Source organism: Drosophila innubila, chromosome X (genome assembly GCF_004354385.1).
Source record: "Drosophila innubila isolate TH190305 chromosome X, UK_Dinn_1.0, whole genome shotgun sequence".
Lineage (NCBI taxonomy): Eukaryota > Metazoa > Arthropoda > Insecta > Diptera > Drosophilidae > Drosophila > Drosophila innubila.
The window spans coordinates 9,215,212-9,236,721 of record NC_047626.1 but is presented as its reverse complement, the minus strand read 5'-3'; the positions used below and the strand labels follow the sequence as shown (position 1 = coordinate 9,236,721).

Below are 21,510 nucleotides of genomic sequence, written 5' to 3'. Positions count from 1 at the left end.
TGCTTGATCGATTGACTCCCTTTCCAATTTATCTTCTGACTTGTTTAGACAATTCTCTGATGCTCTGCAGCACTTGTCTCGCCCATTTTGATGCCATGACAACGTTGATACATATAGATGCCAAGCAGTGGCAGTGGTGTCATTATGGCCACCGATACCGGCACAACGGTGGTCAGATCCGCTTGCGGTTGTGGCAATGTCGTGCGCAGAAAGAAGATGGCAATACCCGTATTCTGTATGCCCGTCTCAATGGCAATGGTCAAGGCATCGGCGGCATTCTGATGCAACAACTTGGCCGCCAGCCAGGCGAACGTATATCCCAGTCCGGGCAGCGCCAAGCCCGCCACAGCAATCTGCAAAATGTTGTAATATAGTTAATATACTTGATATTCGTAGTGTGAAAGGGTATATTGCATTCGTTGTAATGACTGTAACTGGCATACCCTGTAAAGTGTTAACAAGTGTCTCGACGACAGGTATTTAAAAAAAAAAATGCGAACGAGAAAAAGATTAAATTTTAGGACATATTTTCAAATTCGGAAAAAAAAGTACAAATTTCACAAAACAACAAAATTTTTAAATATTTATTTATATAAAACACAATGATTTAGTTTCAATAATAATTCAATTCAATTTTATAAATTAGACGTTTTTACAAAGCTTTAAAAAAATATAAGAGCATTGCTTTTGGTTTGTAATAGACTTTTAGAACATATCTGAAAACCTATGTACATATTTCATTATCAAGGTTGCAAGCCGATTCTGAGCCGAACCTCGCCAAACCGGTTCGGTTTGGCCTTTTAGGGTACCCGAACCGGAACATGCACCAGAACTTTGAATTTATTTAATTCTCGAACCGAACAACTTTTTAAAATTATAGTCTTCTTTCGAAAAAAAATAAGTTCCATAAAGTTTAGACCTTTCTAATATCGCGTAGCTATATCAGATTTCAAATACAAATTATTCGTAATAATGGGTCTTTAAATTATTAAATTTTGTATACATAGTTATTTTTTAAATTTTAATTTACCACCGTTAAAATATATTGTGGACGACTAAGTGCATTTTGAAATTTTTTCAAGATGGATTCATCGGATTTTACAGCACCTTGTGGGAGAAATACTAAAATTTTATGTAGCAGCTTTATTTCCATATGGAAGTTGGTTTGTAATTTCGTGTAGGCTTTCATTTAACTTTGATTCTTAACTTGTTATAATTTGTAAATTAAATAAAAAATACGGATACAAAAAAAATTAACTTAAAGGTGCTCTATAAATTGATTAATTTAATTTCCCGTGTCGCGTCAACTGGTATAATAAGCAGGGACTGCAATCATTATAAGTTTTATTATAAAACTCAGGAAATAATAATTTTTGATTTTTATATATTTACTTATGATTACTTTTGAGCAAAAAAATTAAACTTAAGAAATTATTATTTTTTTGAGCAAAACAAAAATAAAACTTATAAAATAATGATTATTTCTCGAGTTTTATTTTATGATTAAATAATAAAAATCAAAAAATTTGATAATCATGCTGAAATTGCGTAAATTACCTTAAAAGAAAATTTTTTGTATATTTCACGCTCTTTTTAAAGTTACTATAAGTGAGTGATTTTATCAATTGAAAAAAAAAAAAAATAATAATAATATTTATTTACCCTCCCTGATAATAAGAGATTCATATGTTTCATTAAAAAAAAAAAAAGATACAATTGGGTATGGATATTTTATAGTCAGGCACTCGACTAAAGCCCTCTTAAATATTTGTTGATAACAAAAGTTATCTAAGACTTACCTGCCACGAGAAGAGTTCGAACAGATAGAAGTTGGTGATAATGGCAAAGATAACGATGAAGAGTATAAGGCAGGCGGAGATTGGCTTGAGGAGGCGCACAAGGATCTGGGCGAGGCGTGGCAGCCAGCGCTGAATGGCCATGCCGATGAAGAGGGGAATGATGAGGCTGGCACAGTAGGTGGCTATCTTGCTATAAGGTACGTCCATGCCTGCCCGCTCAAAGATCAGCTGGCCAAGTGTGAATATCCAAATGGGCATCGATGCAAATGCCGCAAAATTGCTGACAGTGGTCATCAGCACCGACAGATTGATGTTGGCACTGAGGACCGCTGACCAGGTATTGGAGGCACCACCGCTGGGTGCAATGCCCGTGAAGAACAGGCCCAATTGCATGGCCGGTGACTCCGGGAAGATGAAGATGCCGAGGGCGTAGCTCAGCAGAGGCATGCCTACAGTTTGTGTGATGAATCCAATGCAGGGTCCAACTGGACGCGACAATAGACCCTGCAGCACCTCCATATTGAGAGCGGCACCGAAATTAATGTACACCAAGGACATCAGCAGTATAATGGAGCCCACAAACACATGATCAATGACACGTTCCGGACGCACAATAAGCGCCAGCAAAGTGCTATCATTACGGCCGGAATTCTCCGGTCCGGTGCTCGTGTTCAATAGTGCATCATGCAATTGTACGGAGATCCTTGCCTCGCCCAGAAAATGTCCATCTAAGCGAATGCGTCCACTCCACTCACTTGTCGTTAGCAGTGCAACGGGAATTGTTGCATTCTCCGGCGCCACAGTGGCAAGATGCGCATTATTGCTAATTAAACGGAAACTATAGCGATCCGTCTCTTGCCGTATAACGTCTTTGATGTCAGAGAGAGTCAGTTGCACCTCGTCGCTCCGTTTCATCTGCAACTGCAGCTGAGCGGGCTTAAAATGCGATTGCCAACACAGAATCGGCAATATGGCATTTGCCAACATGAACAGCGACCAAATCCAACCCATTTTATGTTAACACTTGTTGCGAGATGACTTGATCTTTGCTTCTTAATATAATTATTTAATGTGTTCTTCTTATCTCTTCAACAAGTTGTTGTCGCATCAACAACACAAACAAAATGTAATGAAATTTTCTATTGCTATTGCAATAACAGTGCAAGCAAACGAGATAGCTATAGCAAATAATGTGAAAGCCGCTGCTGTTCTCTCACACAGTGAGAGAGCAACTGAGCGTGCCGAAGAGAGTTAATTCATAAATATCGGTTACATTTGTTCACACACACTGTCATTGCTGCCAACTTGGCTATTTTATAGCTAGCTCAGCTTTGTTTTGCTTAAATATGCACTATGCACACTAAAACCAATTTAAATGCTGTCCGTGATGAAATAAGTAATAGGTGGTCTCGTCGGCAGCCGAAGCTCGTTCGTTTATTCCCTTAGCTTCACGATGCAATACGTTTTGTGCTCTCGTAGGCAGCCGAAGCATTGAGCTAAGGTAATAATTTTGCCGACGAGACCACCATATACTTATTTCATCATGATGCTGTCTAGAGTTGGCATTTGTAGCTCAATGTGCTGAATAAGTTCACTCGTTCATTTTTCAGTCGTGAACTAAATCAGTCATTTAGTTCAATATTCAGTTGGCGACATGCAAAAAATACAAAAAAATAAAGTTAATTTTTCAACTCAAAAAACGGGGACTAGGAATTGACTTCAGAACTATGGTTTCCTGGTGAAAACATCTTAGGATTGACAGCAAATCACGAATTTGGGTTAACATTTTTTATTATTTTGAACCCATGCAAGTCTCATATTAATTGCAAAATTTAAGTTCCCTGCATTTCAAGTATTAATAGTTAAATAACTTCATAATTAATGCAAAATTACTAGAGATGTCACCGATAAATATATCAGCTAGGAAAGGGTGAAGGAAAATAAATATAAATTAAATATTATGTTGCGTAAATTGCCACTCAAAATATAAATAAATAAAAAAAAGTTTGGAAATATTCTTCAAGTTTTGTATTTATTTAAGCTTAAGCAAAATGCAAAACACCCATTTTCATTTAGTTTGTATAAAAAGCACATAGATATTTGCATCAAAGAGGATAAGTAGTAAGATTTTGTACTGGATATATAGTATTTAGTATCTGTAGTGATCGGGCTTGAAGGGACCCGTCTTAGGTACACCCAAATAGCTGGCCTGTTTGTCCGACAACTTGGAGAGCTTGACTCCCAATTTCTCCAGATGCAGACTGGCCACCTCCTCATCGAGGAGCTTGGGCAGGACATGGACACCGACCTTGTATTCGGATGATTTGGTCCAGAGCTCGATCTGGGCAAGAACTTGATTCGTGAAGGAATTCGACATGACAAAACTGGGATGACCATGGGCACAGCCCAAGTTGACCAGACGTCCTTCGGCCAACAGGATGATGTGACGACCATTGGGCATGGTATAACGATCCACCTGTGGCTTAACATTCACCTTCTCCTTGGCATTGTTGTTTAGCCAATCGACATCGATCTCACAATCGAAATGTCCAATGTTACACACAATGGAATCGTCGGGCATGTTGAGCAGATGCTCCGAGGTGATAATGTCCCGGCAACCGGTGGTTGTCACATAGATGGAAGCCTCCTTGCTGGCCTCCTCCATGGTGGTCACCTCGTAGCCCTCCATAGCCGCCTGCAGGGCATTAATCGGATCGATTTCAGTGATGATCACACGTCCGCCAAAGCCCTTCAGTGCCTGGGCACAACCCTTGCCCACATCTCCATAGCCAGCGACACAGCAGACCTTGCCAGCAATCATCACATCCGTGGCACGCTTGATGCCATCGATCAGCGACTCACGGCAGCCATACAGATTATCGAATTTGCTCTGAGTATCAAAGGAAAGGTATTAAAAATCAAATGTGGGATGTGAATGATTATAGAGGAGACTTACCTTGGTCACGGAGTCATTCACATTGATGGCGGGCACACCCAGACGACCCTCCTTGAACATCTTGTACAGATTGTGCACACCAGTTGTCGTCTCCTCGCTGAGACCCTTGATGTCCTTCAGATATTGGGGGAAACGTTCATGCACCAAATTGGTCAGATCGCCACCATCATCCAGAATCATGTTCAGTGGCTGGCCATCGGGAAAGACGAGGGTCTGTTCAATGCACCACATGTACTCCTCATCGGTTTCACCCTTCCAGGCATAAACGGGCACTCCAGTTGCCGCTATCGCTGCTGCGGCATTATCCTGTGTGCTGAAAATGTTGCAGCTGGACCATTGGACCTGGAAAAGATCAGATCAGTTCAGATCAGATGAGCTGACTTGAGTTGTTCCGTTGCCATGTGATCTCATATGGATTCATTAGGAAGTAAACAACTTTGCATATCAATGGGTTCTTTTGATGACCCCCCCAGCTGACCCCAAGAGATTATCATTGTCGTTATCATTATCGTCACCAATGCGCCTTGAACTCGAACACGATCCCCAAAGCAGCACAAAAATATTTTTTGTTTTTTGTTTTTTTGATAATCTGGCTCACATGGTGATAAGGAGCGCAAGTCATGAAGGCTACAGTAGAGTGTGCTCGACTGCAAGAGACCTTGAATTTTCTTCAAACTTTAAATTTGAATAACTTTTAAATTTACTGTCCAAACGTGATGAAATTTTTAGTGCACATTGTCACTGTCGTATTTATTTTGTGCGATTTTAAATAGAGGCTTTAGCTAGAAAAATGTTCTTTAAACTTGTTCTTTCGAAATGCAGAGGCAAGTCAAAAAACTTGTTTAGCAAACACACCTAGCAAATATTTTCAGCCAATTTGAAATCTTTAGCTCTTATAATATCTGAGATATAGTTTTATGGACCGATAAAAAATACGCAGAATATCGAAATATGGAAACAAAAATTATGTATATTAAGGGCTTGTTAGACCGAAGCGAAACGACCGCGGAATGAAAACTCCATATAAGAATAACTGTAAAAATAATTTTCGCTGTTTTTTTATATAAAGTTTTCCATTCCCTTATTAGAAAATGGAAAATAGAAAAGAAAAAAATAATCGAGGCAAAATTAAGAAAATCCCATGATTTTTAAACATTTTCTACTTCTGCTTAGTATTTAGCTGAAATTTTTGAAATTCTCTTAAAAAAAGAAATCATCAAAAAGAATATATTGCAACAATTATTTAGAATTATCTAGAATTAAAGATTCTCTAGTTGTTGTTTGCTACTTGTGTTGCTTTTGGTATTTTTTCTTAGTTGAATTTTTTGATTAATTGATACGAAAATATTCGAAATCCGTAGAAGTTACTAAGTAGTACTGTTACTGATAACAACAATACTGATAAGGATAGACAGTCGGCTGTTGATGCTGATCAAGAGTGTACGTATATATACTTAATGGTATCTGACACGCCTTCTATTGCCAGTGCAACGTACATTGCCACAAATGTATAAGCCCCTTTATATATTTAGTAACTACAGGGTATAGTGTAGTATAGTTGAATGTTTACCTGAGCGCCCAGCTCGACGAGGGTTTCAATGAGCACGGCCGTCTGTACGGTCATATGCAGGCAGCCGGTGATGCGGGCACCCTTAAGGATCTTGGAGGGTCCGTACTTCTTGCGGCACGCCATCAGACCGGGCATCTCATTCTCCGCAATGATGATCGCCTTGCGTCCCCATTCGGCGAGACTGATATCGGCTAAATGTCAGAGTAATGATAACATGATAACATTTAAATGACAGACAGCGAATATAAACAAAGATTAGCATTCGAAAGTATTTAACATTATTGCACGGCAACGGCAACAACGTGCTTTAACCTAAGGCGAACATGTGCGTCAAATACACGTATATGGACTTGTCTTTGTATTTGCATGTGTGTGCGTATTGCCGGCACAATTGAAGTGCAGGATTGTGTGCATGTCGGAGCTGATTTATTTATAACTTACCAACTTTGTACGCAGGCTTGGACATCTTGCTTGATTTTCGAATATACTGGAGACAGACACGACCGAATTGACGACGCGCGCAACGTTTAATGACAAAAATAAAACTTTTAAGATCTTAAGAAATCGACTTATCGATAACAGCAATAGCTAAGTGCGAGGGCTGCAAAAGCATCTATGGTCAACTCGATAGTAACGGTGAATTTGTACAAAAGGTCGATGTTTATACCATCGATATGTCAAAGTCGCAAATTCACTCGGGGAGGAAAGTTGCTATTAATTAATTCTAATTAAAACAATAGACATACAATTATATCGATAAAATTTAACAAAAATTTAAGCAACATTGCCATTTATAGCTTCATATTTAGAGAAAGGCCAGGAAAATAATCTTAATTTTTCAAAATACCTCATGAGTGCTGCCAACTTAAGTGGAAAAAAATAGCTGTTTCAGCAATATTTTTGTGTGAGCTAATTGAAAAACATAGTTAAATATGCGGCTCATAGCAATTTTCAAATATTTCTATCAACTAAACTCTGAAAATAGCCAGAGCTAGCTATAAAAGAGCTAAGTTGGCAACAGTGGTTTCGAGAGAAAACTATCGCGTGCTTACGAGAAGTGCAGTGCTGCCAACTTTTTTAAAAATAAAGATCCGTTTCTGGCTGAATCGGCATCTAAAATTGATTTGAAAAAATATTAATAGCAACAAATAGCTGAATAAAATAGCAATCTTCAAATTGTTCCAGCAATTAAACTCTGAAAATAGCTAAAACTACCTATAAAATAGCTAAGTTGGCAACAGTGTTGCCGCACACTGAGATATCGGCGCCATTTTTATTCTCGTCGCTCGCCACTCGTCACTCGCTGCGTGGCTATCCGCTACTCGTCGCACCTGGCACACACGCGTTTTCCAAATCGTGCTTTTTTCGCCCTCAGTTTATTTTTTAATGTGCGAATTAAACAAGTTAATTAGTCAAACAACAAAGTATACATTAGTTGCGCGCTCAACAACTGGCTAATCCAATTATTCAATGCGCTAACAAATTGAATTCAAGGCGTGCGTGTGAGTTTTTTAGTGCCGAATGCAAAGTACGATGGCGACGCATAGTTCGACCGCAACGCGACGTTGATGTCAGTTTGATTGTGTGCGTGCGTGCGTGTGTGATTGTAGTGTGTGTGTGTAATAAAAAAAGCGAATTGCGAAAGAGCAAAAAAAAAAGACAAGAGACAAAAAGGCGAAAAATATAAAGAAAAACTACGTTCAGCAAATCAAACAGACAGGCAATCAGTCGGACAGGCAGGCGTTGACACGGGGAGGGGAACGGGGTAAGGCTGTGTGTGTGTGTGTAAAACAGACAAAAGACGCGCGCGCGGCGTGCAATGCACTAAAAAAAAGCAAAAGCAATAACAGCCCACCAAGTGGCGGGGTAAGTGTGTGTGCGAGTGTGTGTCAATGTGTGTGTGCAAGCGGTTGCCGAAGGTGGCGGCGTGGCTTTGGCAGCGACACTATTACATACATACGTACATCCAAGCATACATATGTACGCACACATAAATATCAAATGTTAGCATTTCCAAATGATTCGACAAAAAATCAAGCTTATTTGTTTTTTTATGTGTGTGTCAAATCAAATCATTTGTTACAAATAGTTCATAATACAAAGTACTACAACTCTAGCAAAAGCAACAAACAAAAGGAAAGCAAGAAAATATAATAAAATATAAACACAATTCTCGTTTTCCAGTGCACACAAGGCCACAAGCAATTTCAGTGTTAAATAAAATCAACGAAAAACTCGACGATCGTGGCGCCAAAGTGCAAATTGGTGTTGGTCCAGCAGCAGCCGCAGTCGCAGAGCAGCAACAGCAGAAGCAGCCGCAGAATTTAAGAGCCAGCATAAAGAGAGAGAGAGAGAGAGGGAGAGAGAGCGCCGCGTGTGTTGGAATCTCGTTGTCTCAGGAAATTCGCGCGAGTCGAGTCACACACGCATACGATAGATAGCAACAGTGTGGCCGTTTCATATATTTATTTAGTTCGTTACTCTTATTTTGATTTTGAACCTGTGTGTGTGTGTGTGCGTGCGTGCGTGCATTGTTGCATTTTGTGCGCTTACGAGTGGCCGGCTAAAATCTAATAATGTCCACATCTGATGTTGGCCAACAGCAACAACAAGAACAACAACAAACACCACCATCTCCACAGACGCCACTAAGACACACAAATGAGGCGTCCAGCAACAATAACGTGAGTACAGCTGCCATCATTAAATCAAGGGCGCAACACATTTTAAAATCATTTAAATTTTTCTCTCTCTCTTAATCCTATGGCATGCGTTCTCTTCGACTGCAGTCCATTATGGGCAAGGTAAAGTTACGCGTATCCTCCATATTTCCGGATTCTCTTAGCAAATGGTTCTCACCAACAACGGAGGGCAGCGCTGCCCGTGCCGATAACGTCGAGCAGTCACCACAACAATCACAACAACAACAGCAGCTAAATGGCAGCGCTTTGACAAATAAACGTAAACGCAGTCGACGTCGCATCGAATTGGAAGCCGATGATGCGCCCGATATTATTATCGATGACGGCATTGATGCTCAGGATCTTAACGATGAGGAAGTTCAACTAGCCGATAACATTGCCGAACACGATCTGGCTGCCGAGGATGAGCAGACGCGTCGCAGCGAATATAACGTTAGTTTGTTACGCAAGCGTCAAATGGCTGTCGTTGCACGTGACGTTGTCAATGATGATGATGACGACGACGATGATGATCTTGAAGAGGAGGACGATGAGGAGCAAGACGATGATGCACACAACTATCAGCCAAATCGCAATGCACTCGGCTTCAAAGTGGCAAAGTCCAACAACAACAATGCTTCAGCTCAACAGCCACCGATGAAGCGCACTCGACTCGAGGTAAGCTCGATTATAATCACTCTAATGTTCAGCCTTGGAACATTTGTTCCCCAAAAATTAGGGTTCAAAGAGGGTGACCATGTTAACTATTATTATTAAATATCTTAGTTTGGGTTGGTTTGTATTTTACTACAGTTAACGCTAATATAATTTACATTATAACATTGATTCCCAACAATTTAGGGCTTAAAAAGGGGGACCTATCATTATTTTTTTAAAGTGATATTTTTATTCAGTTAAACTTTCCCTTTAAAACAAAAACAAACAAAACATTTCTGGTTCGGAGATAACATTTATATGCCACAATTAGGACTCAAAAAGGGTGACCATGTTTACTATTATTATCATAAAGTGGTATATTCATTTGGATTAGTTTTGCCTATTATTCTTTTATATTTTAACTTTCAAAAAAAAAGAAACATTTCTTTAAAATTTATCCCACAGTTAGGACTAAAAAGGTTGACCATTTGAACGTATAGTTTTAGTTATAGATAAATCAACTGAATAATTAAAACCATTCTGTTTTGGTTGTATATTTAGCAGCCGGAAATAACATTTAGTCCTCAGCTGAACGCTCAGCGTCGTCGTCCACAGTTGCATGCCTCAACGCCGGCTATCAATGATGCTGGACTGCGCAGTCATGCGCCACCGAATCGTTTAACACGCTTGAACCTCTACGGACATTTGCGTCAGCGTGAGCCCGCCTTTAATTTCTTAGCCGCCGGTTCGAGCAGCGAGGCAGCTGTTGCCACCAGCGGTGATCTGCCAATGAGGTGAGCATGCATATTATTAGATAATCAATGTTTAGATAATCCGTTTAATTCGTGTTTTGATTGCTTTACTGCAGCTCGAGACGTTCGTTGAATATTCCGCCAATGACTGAACGTCGCGACACGACGACAACGACAATGTTGGCCAGTTATAAGCGACAATCGCTGTTGGGACAACGTGGCTTAAACTGGCGCACTTGTTCGCCCATAAGCGAAGTTGCTAGCTTTGAGACCCAACAACAACAACAGCAGCAGCAACAACAACAACAGCAGCAGACAACAATCATGCGTCAAGAGACCAACAACAACAATAATAACAATAATAATACTAAAACAGGAGCTGGCACAGATTCCCATTCGGAATGTGAGAGTAATGAAAGTCATGCTGGTTTGGCACTTCGTACGCACAATAACAACAACAACAACAATAATAATAATAACAATAACAACAATAGCAATTTATTATTTTATGGCAATTTACAAAGCCGCAAATCGGTGTTTAATGCAAATACAACAAATGTTGCCAATATAACCGGAGGAGCAGCAACAGCAACACCACCGCATCATCATAATTCGACACTGTCATTGAACTCTTTGAACAATCGACGTCGCTTTAATGCCTCCATTTATGGCAGCACATCGGCCCTGAGCGATAGTCGTCTATTAAGCAGCAGCGTATCATCAACAATGTCGGGATCACCATTCTATCAGGGACAGACAGCATTTGGCGGCAGTTCGGCAAATAATCGTTACTTTAGTCAAGGCAATTTGGCCATCATTAATTCGGGTGGCAGCTCACCGGCACCATCGAACAGTGACAGCATTAGCGTTGGCAGTGCACGTATTATCAGTCACAATTATAGCATGAAACCGATTGAGATGCGTCCAAATAAGCCAACAAATACGGATGATAATGCTGGTGGTGGCGCTGTTACTGGTGGTTTATCACAAACCGCACAACGTATACTCAATCTCCTGGAGAATCATACGACACCGTTGATGGATGCCAAGAAAATGGGCAGCACATTGCGTGAACATCAACAGCAGCGTACAAATCGACATGCCACAAAGCCATATTCATATCCAACAGCATATGGCGGCTATAATCATAGCTTTCACACAAGCAATAGCAATAATGAACAGGATAAGGATATGTCACGTTGTAGTAATAATAGTTCCAAATTGTTGGTGCCAACAATGTTGCAATTGCTTGAACGACGACGCTTGCAACGTGTGACGCCAAGCACACGGCAAATGATTGATGCCAAACACCACCAACAGCAGCAGCAGCAACAACTAAAGCAACAACAGCAACAACCACCTCGTACAACGACAACAACAGCAACAGCTGGCGCAGTAACACCAACAGCGGCAGCAACAACCGCAACCGCAGTCAACACCACAGTTAGCAACTCCTTTACATCCTGCTCCACATCTTTTGCCACTGCAACCGCTTCTGCCTCCTCCTCCTCCGGCAGCCACACAAATAAGATGCGTTCACGTTTATCGCATCAGACGCGCAAGGATGTACGCAGCCAGGATGATGAATTGCCGCCAGCTCCAATTTATTTGCCCGACATACGTTTTCCTAGCATGGCAAGTGAGCCGAAATTTGATTTGACATTTGTGCCGACGCCAAAGCCAACACCAACAACAGCAGCAGCAGCAACTGTGGCAACAACACTATCAACAACTGTTGGCAGTAAAACAGCTGCAACAAATCTCAATAGTGTCGATTACAGCAGCAGCAGCAAATCAAAGTCCAAATCGAGCAACAATTATACATTTGATGCGCCGTTGCCTTTAAATTGCCAACAAACAGACAATTTGAACTTGCCACAGAAGCGTGTCAAGCACAATTTTCAATTTGTGGCACCAACGCCATTGGACGGGCAACAAGAACCGCAACAACAACAACAACCAGAGAACAAGTTGCAATTGAATGGCGATAAAAGTCTAAAAACCAGCGGCAGTGTGCTTGATGTATTGTTGCCCAAAACAGCAACAACAGCAGCAACAACAACCACAGCAACAACAACAGCAGCAGCAAAAACAACAACAACAACTTCAAGTTTTGCTGGCTTTGCTGATCGCTTCAAGAAACCAACTGGCAATTGGGAATGTGATGCCTGCATGTTGTCCAACAAAGAGGATGCCACCAAATGTGTTGCCTGTGAGACGCCCAAAGCAATGCCTAAAGCTGCAACAACAACAACAACAGCAGCAGCAACAGTTGTTGCAACAGCTGCTGGCGGTTTTGCTAGCTTTGCGGATCGCTTTAAAAAGCCAGCGGGCAATTGGGAATGTGATGCCTGCATGTTGTCAAATAAAATGGATGCCAACAAATGCATTGCCTGCGAGACACCACGCAAAACAACAACAACATCAGCAACAACTGCTGCTGCAGCAACTAGCAACAACAACAACAACATGTGGCAAACAACTGCTGGCGGTTTTGGTGATGCATTCAAGCCAAAAGCGAATACGTGGTCATGTGATACGTGCATGATAACAAACGAAAGCAGCGCCAATGCGTGTGTTGCCTGTCAAACGCCAAATCCCAAGGCCAACAGCAGCAGCAACACTGCAACAGCAGCAGCAGCAACCACAACAAGCAGCAACTTTAAATTTGGCTTTGCTGCAGCAGCAACAACAACAACAGTAGCACCACCGAAACCAGATGCTGGCTTTCAGCAATTGATTGCGGCACAAAAGTCAAGCAGTTGGACATGTGAGGCATGCACCGCACAGAACGATGTGGCACGCAACAAATGCATTTGCTGTGAACAATTAAAACCCGGCGCCGATGCCGCTGTGGAGGCAGCCAACAACACGTCGGCGGTGCCAAAGTTTATGTTTGGTTTTGGCAACAGTGCAGCAGCAGCAGCAACAACAGCAGCAGCAGCAACAACAACAACAACAGCAGCTGCAACAACAACAGCGGCGCCATTCAAGTTTGGCTTTGCTGCAGCAACTGCTGCTGGCAAGGATGTGGCAGATAAGCCAGAGACAACAACAACAACATTGAGCACCTCAGCTGCTGTTGCAACAACAACAGCAGCAGCAACAACAACAACTGGCTTCAAATTTGGCGCTGCAACAACGCCAGTTAGCAAATCGGTTGCCTTTAAATTGTCAGAACCACAGCAACAACAACAGCAGCAGTCAGCCGAGGCAGCGGACACGACTGCGCCGGTTAGCAGCAAGGCACCGGCGACATCCAGCATCGGCCTTGGACTCTTTACAGCAGCAGCAGCAGCAACAACAAAACCCGCAGCAGCAACAACATTTGCATTTGGCAGCAGCAGCAGCAACAACGCCACAGCAGCAACAACAACAAGCGCAACAGCTGCAACAGCAACGGCTACTGAAGCTGACAACAAGCTGTTTAGTTTTGGCTCCTTTACAGCCACCTCAACAATGTCCAGCTCAAGCGGCAGCAGCAGCACCACCAACAGCAGCAACAGCAGCAGCAGCTCGAAACCAGCAGCAGCCATGTTCAGTTTTGGCAGCAGCAACATGCAACAGCAGCAGCCGGCAACGACAACCGCCACAACAGTAACAACAACAACATCTACATTATTTGGCCAACAGATGCCTTTGTTTGCCGCAGCAACAACAACAGCAGCAACAACAACTACAGCAACAGCAGTTGCACCTGCTGCATTTGTATTCGGCAGTCAAACAAACGCTGCAGCAGCAGCAACAACTACTGCCAGCAGCAGCAGCAACAACACCAGCAATTTCTTCTTTGGCTCGCCAGCAACAGCAGCTGCGACAACAACAGCAGCAGTTGCAACAACACCCATTGTCAGTGCAGCCAACAACAATATGAACTTATTTAGCTCAAACACATTGGCCAAAAGCAGCAACAACAACACTGCTGTCGCACCAAACAACTCAGCAATGTTTAGTTTTGGCAGCGGCACCAACAACAACGCAACGTTTAGCTTTGGCTCCAAACCAGCAGCAGTTGCATCTGCAACCCCAGCAGCAGCAGCAACAACAACGGCCAGCGGCAGCAGCAACTTTAGCTGGTCAACAACAACGCCAGCAGCAGCAACAGCAGCGCCAACAAATCAATTTGCAAGCTTTGGCAGTGTTGCAAGTGCATCAGCAACAGCAGCAGCAACAACAACAAACAATGCAGCAGTCAGTTCGCCATTTGGCATGTCTATGGCAGCAAGCAATGCAAGTGGTGCAACAGCAGCAAGTGGTGGCAACACTGGTGGTGCACTCTCCTCCATTTTTGGCAATGTCAGTAATCCGTTCAACAGTGGCAACACCACAACTGCAACTGCAGCACCTTTGGCCAATATATTCAACAGTAGCAGCAGCAATAACAACAACAACATTAACAACAACGCGGCAACAACAACAGTTGCTGCGGCCACAACAACAACTGTAGCTAAGCCGGTATTCAATTTTGGAGCCGCTACAGCGCCTGGCACGGTGAGTAAACGACTTTTCCAACACGTTACTAGCGTTACTTTCCAATATTCAAGAGCTAATAAAGCTAAATTAAGAAAGAAAAAAAATCTAATTTAGCAGTAACACAATCTTATCTATTCAATATTAACTTCATTAAAATATTTCTATACCTAAATGTTATGCATTTCCTTATGTACATATTTTTAAGTTATCAGAGTATCTGAAAAAATAATGGATTATTTTTTGAAAAGCTTGATTTTCAACTAAAAGCATTTCTTTAAATTTTAGTAGCTTATTGCCATTAAACAAATGTTAAGCTTAGCTATAAAATAGCTAAATGTCTGTCACTTTTACTCTCTTTCTTTGTGTCACTCTCTTGATTCGCTACTTTCCAGCACTTGCACTTATAATTCGTTACTTATGCTCTCTCTCTGTTACTCTCTTTCAGCAGCCGGCAGCGGGCGTTTTCAACTTTGGCGCAGGATCAACGAATCCAGGTGGCGCCTCAAAGCCCGCATTCAACTTTACGGCAAGTGGCACAGCACCACAGACAGCGGCATTTAATTTCACGGGAACTGCGGGAACAGCAGCGCCAGCCACAAGCAGCGGCATCGGCGGCGGCGGCAACGATGTAAGTTATCCAAAAAGAAGAATTCTGAGCAAGCATAAAATCATGTTGCAACGGAAAGCGCAACACGCAAAACTGTATTATTATCGCTCGAAAAATCGAAATCTATAGATGAAGCCGACTTCAAGTAATCAAGAAACAAGAAACTAAAAGAAACTAAATTATTGTTGTCACATTTAATTTTCTTTTTGCCTACATCCTTATTTTTTTGGTTTTTTACTAACTTGCATGCACTGTTGCCAATCTAGCTTTTTTGTTTAGAATTTTTAAGTTTTTCTTTTTTCAAAACTGGCTTTTTGAACGGTCAAATTCTGGCAACAGTGCTTGCATGCAATTTCTATCGGCAGTGTTGTTCTTCAGTGTTTGCTATCGATTACCGATAACACGCATATTGTACATGTATTTCAATAGGTTTCAAAGTAAACAATTAATTTTAATGTATAATTATATGTACTTATATATTTCGCATCTCTATTTTTTTATATATATTTTATTTTTTATTTCTCTTTTTCATTGATTGTTGTCCGGCTGTTTCTCTCTCTCTTCCTGTCTAAATGTTGGAAAACACAAACAAACAAACAAACAAAAATACTGTATACTACGTAAATATTTATTGTACTCTTTTGATGTAACTTTGTCACTTTCAACTATTTTTGTTATCTCTGTAAACTCTTGTGGGCACGGGGCACGTAATTACTTGTACCACAATTACTACAACACTACTATTACCGATACTACTACTACTACTACTATTGCTGATACTACTACTACTATTGCTGCTGTAACGTAGTTATTTCCAACACCGGAACGACTTTTCCAATTTGGCGCTGCTGCGTCCACAACTGATAATGTGGCCGCCGTTGGCGTCGGAACTGGAACTAGTTCATCATCATCATCGATAGTGCCAGCAGCAGCGGGTCAATTGTTTAATTTTACTGGCTCAACGCAGCAAATGCAGGTAAACAAAAATCGAGAATGGACAGCAACTTGATCAATTTAACCAATCTCTATGTACATTTATAAAATATATATTTAATTAATTTTGTATTCAGTTAAACATTTGCACTTTAATAGTAGTTCTGTTCAACTAACTTAATATTACAATTACATACATAGCGAGCATGCATTATACTAACAAACATACATACACTTATTTAAGGTGTATTTTCACTCTCTTTTTTCATACATTTCATTTTGATGTTGTTTTTCTTAAGTATATTTTAGATACTAATTGAGAGTATTGCATGAAGCTCTGGCTAGGCCGCCATGTTTGACATGCGCTCACTGCTCTCTTAGCTTTAAAACTAACCCAACAACAATAACAACACATACAACCCCAAAGTGTGATCAACAGTTTTTCTTATTTTAGCTCTCTTATTTATTCAATTCATATTCCAATTCACATTTACATATGCACTACTTCGATAAAGCTCCATTTAATTAGCACATTCTCTCATTTCACATACATACATACATTTTATACATATACACCAAAATGCCAATTGTGTTAAACAGCAAAACAAATGAGGTGAAAATATGCGACATTTTTACATTTACCTACATTTTGAGCTGACAAAATTACAAAAAAAAAAAACAAAAAAAATATACACTAAAAACAAAAACAAAAAATATATCTTTTGCAGTCAACGCCAAACGCCGCTCCGTTCCAATTTAATGCCGGTGCGCCTGCGCCAGCCAATATATTTGCGTAAGTAGAGTGAAAAGGATAGCAACAGCCAGTGCTGCTGCTGCTGCTACAGATACGAGTGAACAGAGAGAGTGTGTGAGAGAGAGAAGAGAAAAGATAAGTTGAGAGTTTTTGTTGAATTTGGCCCAATGTTAAATTGAAACAGACAGGCAGACACACACACGTGATCAAACTTACGTACACACACACACACATACCCACACACACAAAAGCACAAGGCAAATTCTTAATTGTTTTAACTTTTGCATTGCATACGTTAATTTTATGCATCGTTATTGTTTTCGTTTTGTTTATGTTTGAAACATTAATTTTTAATTATAATAAACAAAATTATAAATTATGTTTCGTTTCATTTATGCACACACATATGTACATACATACCATACATACACACACATACATGTGTTCATGTCTCCTTGTGTCATTTATTTGTGTCATTTGGTTACACTCCCTTCCCCTCCCCACCCACCAGACGTGTGTGCTTGCGTGGGTGTCTGTGTGTGTGTGAGCGTCTGTCTGTGTGTGTAGCTGTAAGTCACACTGAGATGAAAAAGCTTTCGTTAAATCCTTGATACAATAATAAAGGTAGCGACAAAACTAGAAGTATGACAGCGTGAGAGCGAGACACAATATTTTATAGCCTTTCAGCAGCTCCACACCTCAAGGAAAAGTTGAGGAATCCAAGAGGACTTTGTTTGAAAAACGTTAACATTGTGATGTCTTACAATCAGGGACAGAGGTGACCTCTCTAGATATTTCCTAACCTTCTCCTCACATATAAAACGTTATTATTTATTGTTTCTGTTTTTTTATTTATTTATTTTCTTATTTTCTTTTCAATTTTTGAATTTAAAACTACATTTATGATACTTAATCGAAGAGTGTAGACTTAATTTAATATTTTTTTTATTCATGACTTCAAAGGGGAATTCGAACCCAAGAACAACATCAGGGACAATATCAGGGACAATCAAGCAAAGGGAATTTTAGAACTGCAGGGCTGCTAGTCTTCTTACATACTGAACAATATTAGACAGCAAGAATTGAGAGCGCTCTCTGAGATGTCGCTACCTGTATTGTTGTATCATGATGAAATCCAATTGTTATGCTATAAATCTTTGCTCTCTTTCTCTCTTGCTCTCTTTGTTTTAGTTATGTTGTTGTTCCTTAGGTTGAGAGTGTATTGTGTATTTGTGATATCAATTGATAATTTGCATATATTTCCACAGCTTCAATCCGCCAAATGCTGGCAACAACAATATGCAGAATCCGCGCCGCAAGATACGCGCACCGATGCGTCGTCTGCCGCCGCGGTAGAAATAGAAATGGCAGCGCAAACGGCCGCCGCTGCGTCTGCTGCTGCTGCCGCCAACGCCGCCGCCGACAGAACTCGACAGGAATGGACGACACATGAACTGGAACTGGAACTCGAACATGGACTGGAACTGCAACTGGAACTTGGATCGAGACCTAGACCGGAGCAAAAGCTGAACGACAGCGACACAACGACGACAATCGGGGACAACGAGCAGTTGCAACGGGAACGGAAACGAGAACTGAAACTGGAACTGGAAACGGAACCGAATCCGCAAATGGATCTGCAACGGGAATCCTTGAGGACGACAACGACACTGACGAAAATCCGATGTATGCCAGAAGAAGAAGCGGAGACGGAGGTGGTGGAGGAGGAGGTGGAGGCAACATCGGCGGCGGTCATGTTGCAACGCCGCAGTTGCCGGCTGCAAGAGCAGCACTTGAAAAATGAGCTGCAACAATTGCAGCAGCTGCAGCGGCGGCGACAGCAACAACAACAAAAGCAACGACTCAACAAATATCGCTTTGTGCGTGCCAACAACAACAACAACAATAGCAGCAATAATGCAACAATAACAACTACAACCATAACAGCAAACAGAGCTGCCAGACCGTCGAGATATAGCTTTCTGGGCAAACAACGGCAAGGGCGCAAAGGCAACAATAACAACGAAGGTGAAGGCAACGCCAGCAGCGCGGCGGCAGAAGCAGCAAACATGCTGCGCAGTCGCTATAAGCTGGTAAGACAAAGCAACGCGCCAACTGACTGAACAACTCCCAAAAAGCTCCCAATGAGAGAGCGAGAGAACAACGTTAGGCAGCAAAGAGAAGCTTTTGACTGGAACAACTACTACAACAACAACTACAACAACAACTACAACTACTACTACACGGATTGAGAGTAAACACACTTGGAATGCATCTTTAAAATATATATATATATATTTACATATAAGTTTTGTTGTTTTTTTTTTATATATATATTTACGCGCTCTGGTCATCATTAAAAATAACAACAATAAATAACAGAAAAGCAGAAGCAACAACGCGAAGAAGAAGAACAACAACAAAAAAGATGGTCAAAAGAATGCGCAAAAATTTAAAATATTTTAGTTAACTTGTTTCTCTATATTTTCTAACCTTTTTTTTTTTCTTTGTTTAAATTAAATTAATTTTTGTTGATTTGTAAAATTTTAGAACCGAAAATATACATCATAATTATATATAAATAAAACTATATAAAGAAGTCGAAGGAAAATTTGTTCAACGAAATGGAAAATGCAGCCGTTAATTTCAAGCACCACTAACAACAAAAACAACAACAAACAATATTGTAAATTGAACTGTCTTTGTTGTAAAAATTTTTAAACAAGTTTTTGTTGTTTTTCTTTTTTATTAATAAATTCTAGCGCTTTTATAAATATTAATAAAAATATAATGCGTATTTATAAAAAAAAAACACATTTAAACGATAATTATGTTGTGAATTTGTAAAGAAAGTGTTAAAGTGAAAAGAAAGCATGGAAAAAAGCGCAAAACAGAAAATGCAACAAAAGATTAGAAGAGAAAAATCAATATACACATACATACATACATATAATATATTCTATTATTATATTGAATCATTTGTTTAGACAATTTTTAAGTGCTGACTATATAGAAATTTAATAAATCGGTTCGTAAAGGTTATTTAAATATGAAAGAAAGTAAACTATAAAAGCATACTACACAGTTGTTTTTGTTGTGTTATTCAGTTATTAATCGTATACTTCCGTTTTCGTGCTCTGAATTGAACATAAAACAGAAAAGGAAACAATTCAAGTCTACTACATGAATGAATAACAAACAACCACAACAACAAACAGAAACAATTTAGAAGTGTAAACAAAAACTACAATTATGATATGTGCGTATTTTTTATATACATACATACAAAAAAAAAACAAATAACATAAGATTGAATCAAAACAGAAAACCGAGAAAAATAAAAAAAAAACAAACTGAAACTCGAAGTCTTAGTTTTAAGCGACTCAGAAAAAGATAGAAAAACAGGCAGTTGAGAAATTGAAATCATAATGTAAATAAGTAAATATAAACGATATGATAATTCAAAACGTGACAACCAATTATTTCTGTCTTTAAATATCGGTTACAATTGCAGCGTCAATTTCAATCGGGACTCAGTGTTGGCTAAAATAGAATGCCAACTCACTCTTTAAACAAATATATCGATTTATAACGAATCGATAGCTTAAATTGGCTATAATTTGGACAATACAACAATCGATAAGCTTATGAAGTGTCTACATTAAAAGTAAGTCAGAAAATTATATGAATTGCAGAAACATGCTTGAATTAAAGAAATAGGGCTTTCAAAGTAGATAGATACATTGTAGTGCTGGAAAACCTGTAAATTATTATAATCGATATCGGGCTTGTCAGCATATTTTTTAAACACCAAGCCAGTGCTTCCAACTTTTTAGAGGAAAAATGGCTGTGTCTAGCTAGAAAGCGTCCGAAAAATAGACGAAATTGCGATGCTAAATAGCATCTTTAATATTAAGAAAAATTTTTTTTTTAAAAAAAGGTGAATTTTCTTATTTTTAACTTTTCTTGCAATTTGGTTAAAACGGTACATGCTGCCATGGTACATGGTGGCAGTCTTTGGTCCAGGTGGCAGCCTTCCACACCAGTGCTGCCAAGTTTTTAGGGGGAACAATCGCTGTTTTTGGCTGGAATGCATCTAAAATTGTTTTTGTGGGTACTGTTGCACAGTTTTACCAACAATTTGAATAGCAAGACTTAGCTGAAAATATATTTTAATTTCAACAAAAGTTCTGCCAAAAATTTAAATTTCTAGCTTCAAAATTGTAAAAAGATACTTTTACTTTGAAAAAGATACTTTTAGAAAAATATCTCAACATTTTTAAGGATCTATTACAAATGCCAAAATCTGGCAACGTTCAAATAAACGG

The 21,510-nt window shown here is 39.9% G+C and overlaps 3 protein-coding genes across 5 annotated transcripts; 1 reads left to right on the top strand and 2 right to left on the bottom strand.

Moving 5' to 3' along the window:
* Positions 1–28: 28 nt before the first annotated feature.
* On the bottom strand, positions 29–3,065 carry LOC117781140 (P3 protein). The gene is made up of 2 exons (XM_034617874.1): positions 1,800–3,065; positions 29–353 (listed from the first exon to the last, which is right to left on the bottom strand). Exons 1-2 carry the CDS (start codon positions 2,808–2,810, stop codon positions 45–47), a joined length of 1,320 nt encoding a protein of 439 aa, XP_034473765.1. The 5' UTR covers positions 2,811–3,065; the 3' UTR covers positions 29–44.
* Positions 3,066–3,812: 747 nt separating this feature from the next.
* LOC117781146 (adenosylhomocysteinase) lies at positions 3,813–6,924 on the bottom strand. The gene is made up of 4 exons (XM_034617888.1): positions 6,767–6,924; positions 6,326–6,516; positions 4,756–5,097; positions 3,813–4,689 (listed from the first exon to the last, which is right to left on the bottom strand). The coding sequence occupies exons 1-4, from the start codon at positions 6,789–6,791 to the stop codon at positions 3,949–3,951; spliced, it is 1,299 nt and encodes a 432-aa protein (XP_034473779.1). The 5' UTR covers positions 6,792–6,924; the 3' UTR covers positions 3,813–3,948.
* A 706-nt stretch (positions 6,925–7,630) lies between these two features.
* LOC117781005 (nuclear pore complex protein Nup153) lies at positions 7,631–19,419 on the top strand. 3 transcript variants are annotated; one of them, XM_034617720.1, is made up of 9 exons: positions 7,631–8,191; positions 8,510–9,009; positions 9,115–9,684; positions 10,225–10,457; positions 10,532–14,906; positions 15,334–15,516; positions 16,304–16,471; positions 17,157–17,221; positions 18,451–18,685. In XM_034617720.1, exons 2-9 carry the CDS (start codon positions 8,902–8,904, stop codon positions 18,536–18,538), a joined length of 5,790 nt encoding a protein of 1,929 aa, XP_034473611.1. In that variant the 5' UTR covers positions 7,631–8,191; positions 8,510–8,901; the 3' UTR covers positions 18,539–18,685. The 3 variants fall into 3 exon arrangements, with proteins under 3 accessions (XP_034473611.1, XP_034473603.1, XP_034473619.1); XM_034617712.1 differs by lacking the exon at positions 17,157–17,221 and having other exon boundaries at positions 7,631–8,090; positions 18,451–19,419; XM_034617728.1 differs by lacking the exons at positions 7,631–8,191; positions 16,304–16,471.
* The last annotated feature ends 2,091 nt before the right edge of the window (positions 19,420–21,510 follow it).

Coding starts and splice junctions, on each gene's coding strand:
- LOC117781140 (XM_034617874.1), bottom strand. CDS start 2,810: ATGGGTTGGATTTGGTCGCTGTTCATGTTGGCAAATGCCATATTGCCG. Junction 354..1,799: donor TCGAACTCTTCTCGTGGCAG/GTAAGTCTTAGA, acceptor AACATTTTGCAG/ATTGCTGTGGCGGGCTTGGC.
- LOC117781146 (XM_034617888.1), bottom strand. CDS start 6,791: ATGTCCAAGCCTGCGTACAAAGTTG. Junction 6,517..6,766: donor CAAGCCTGCGTACAAAGTTG/GTAAGTTATAAA, acceptor TCTGACATTTAG/CCGATATCAGTCTCGCCGAA. Junction 4,690..4,755: donor TGAATGACTCCGTGACCAAG/GTAAGTCTCCTC, acceptor TTTGATACTCAG/AGCAAATTCGATAATCTGTA.
- LOC117781005 (XM_034617712.1), top strand. CDS start 8,902: ATGTCCACATCTGATGTTGGCCAACAGCAACAACAAGAACAACAACAA. Junction 10,458..10,531: donor AGCGGTGATCTGCCAATGAG/GTGAGCATGCAT, acceptor GCTTTACTGCAG/CTCGAGACGTTCGTTGAATA. Junction 16,472..18,450: donor GCTCAACGCAGCAAATGCAG/GTAAACAAAAAT, acceptor ATATTTCCACAG/CTTCAATCCGCCAAATGCTG.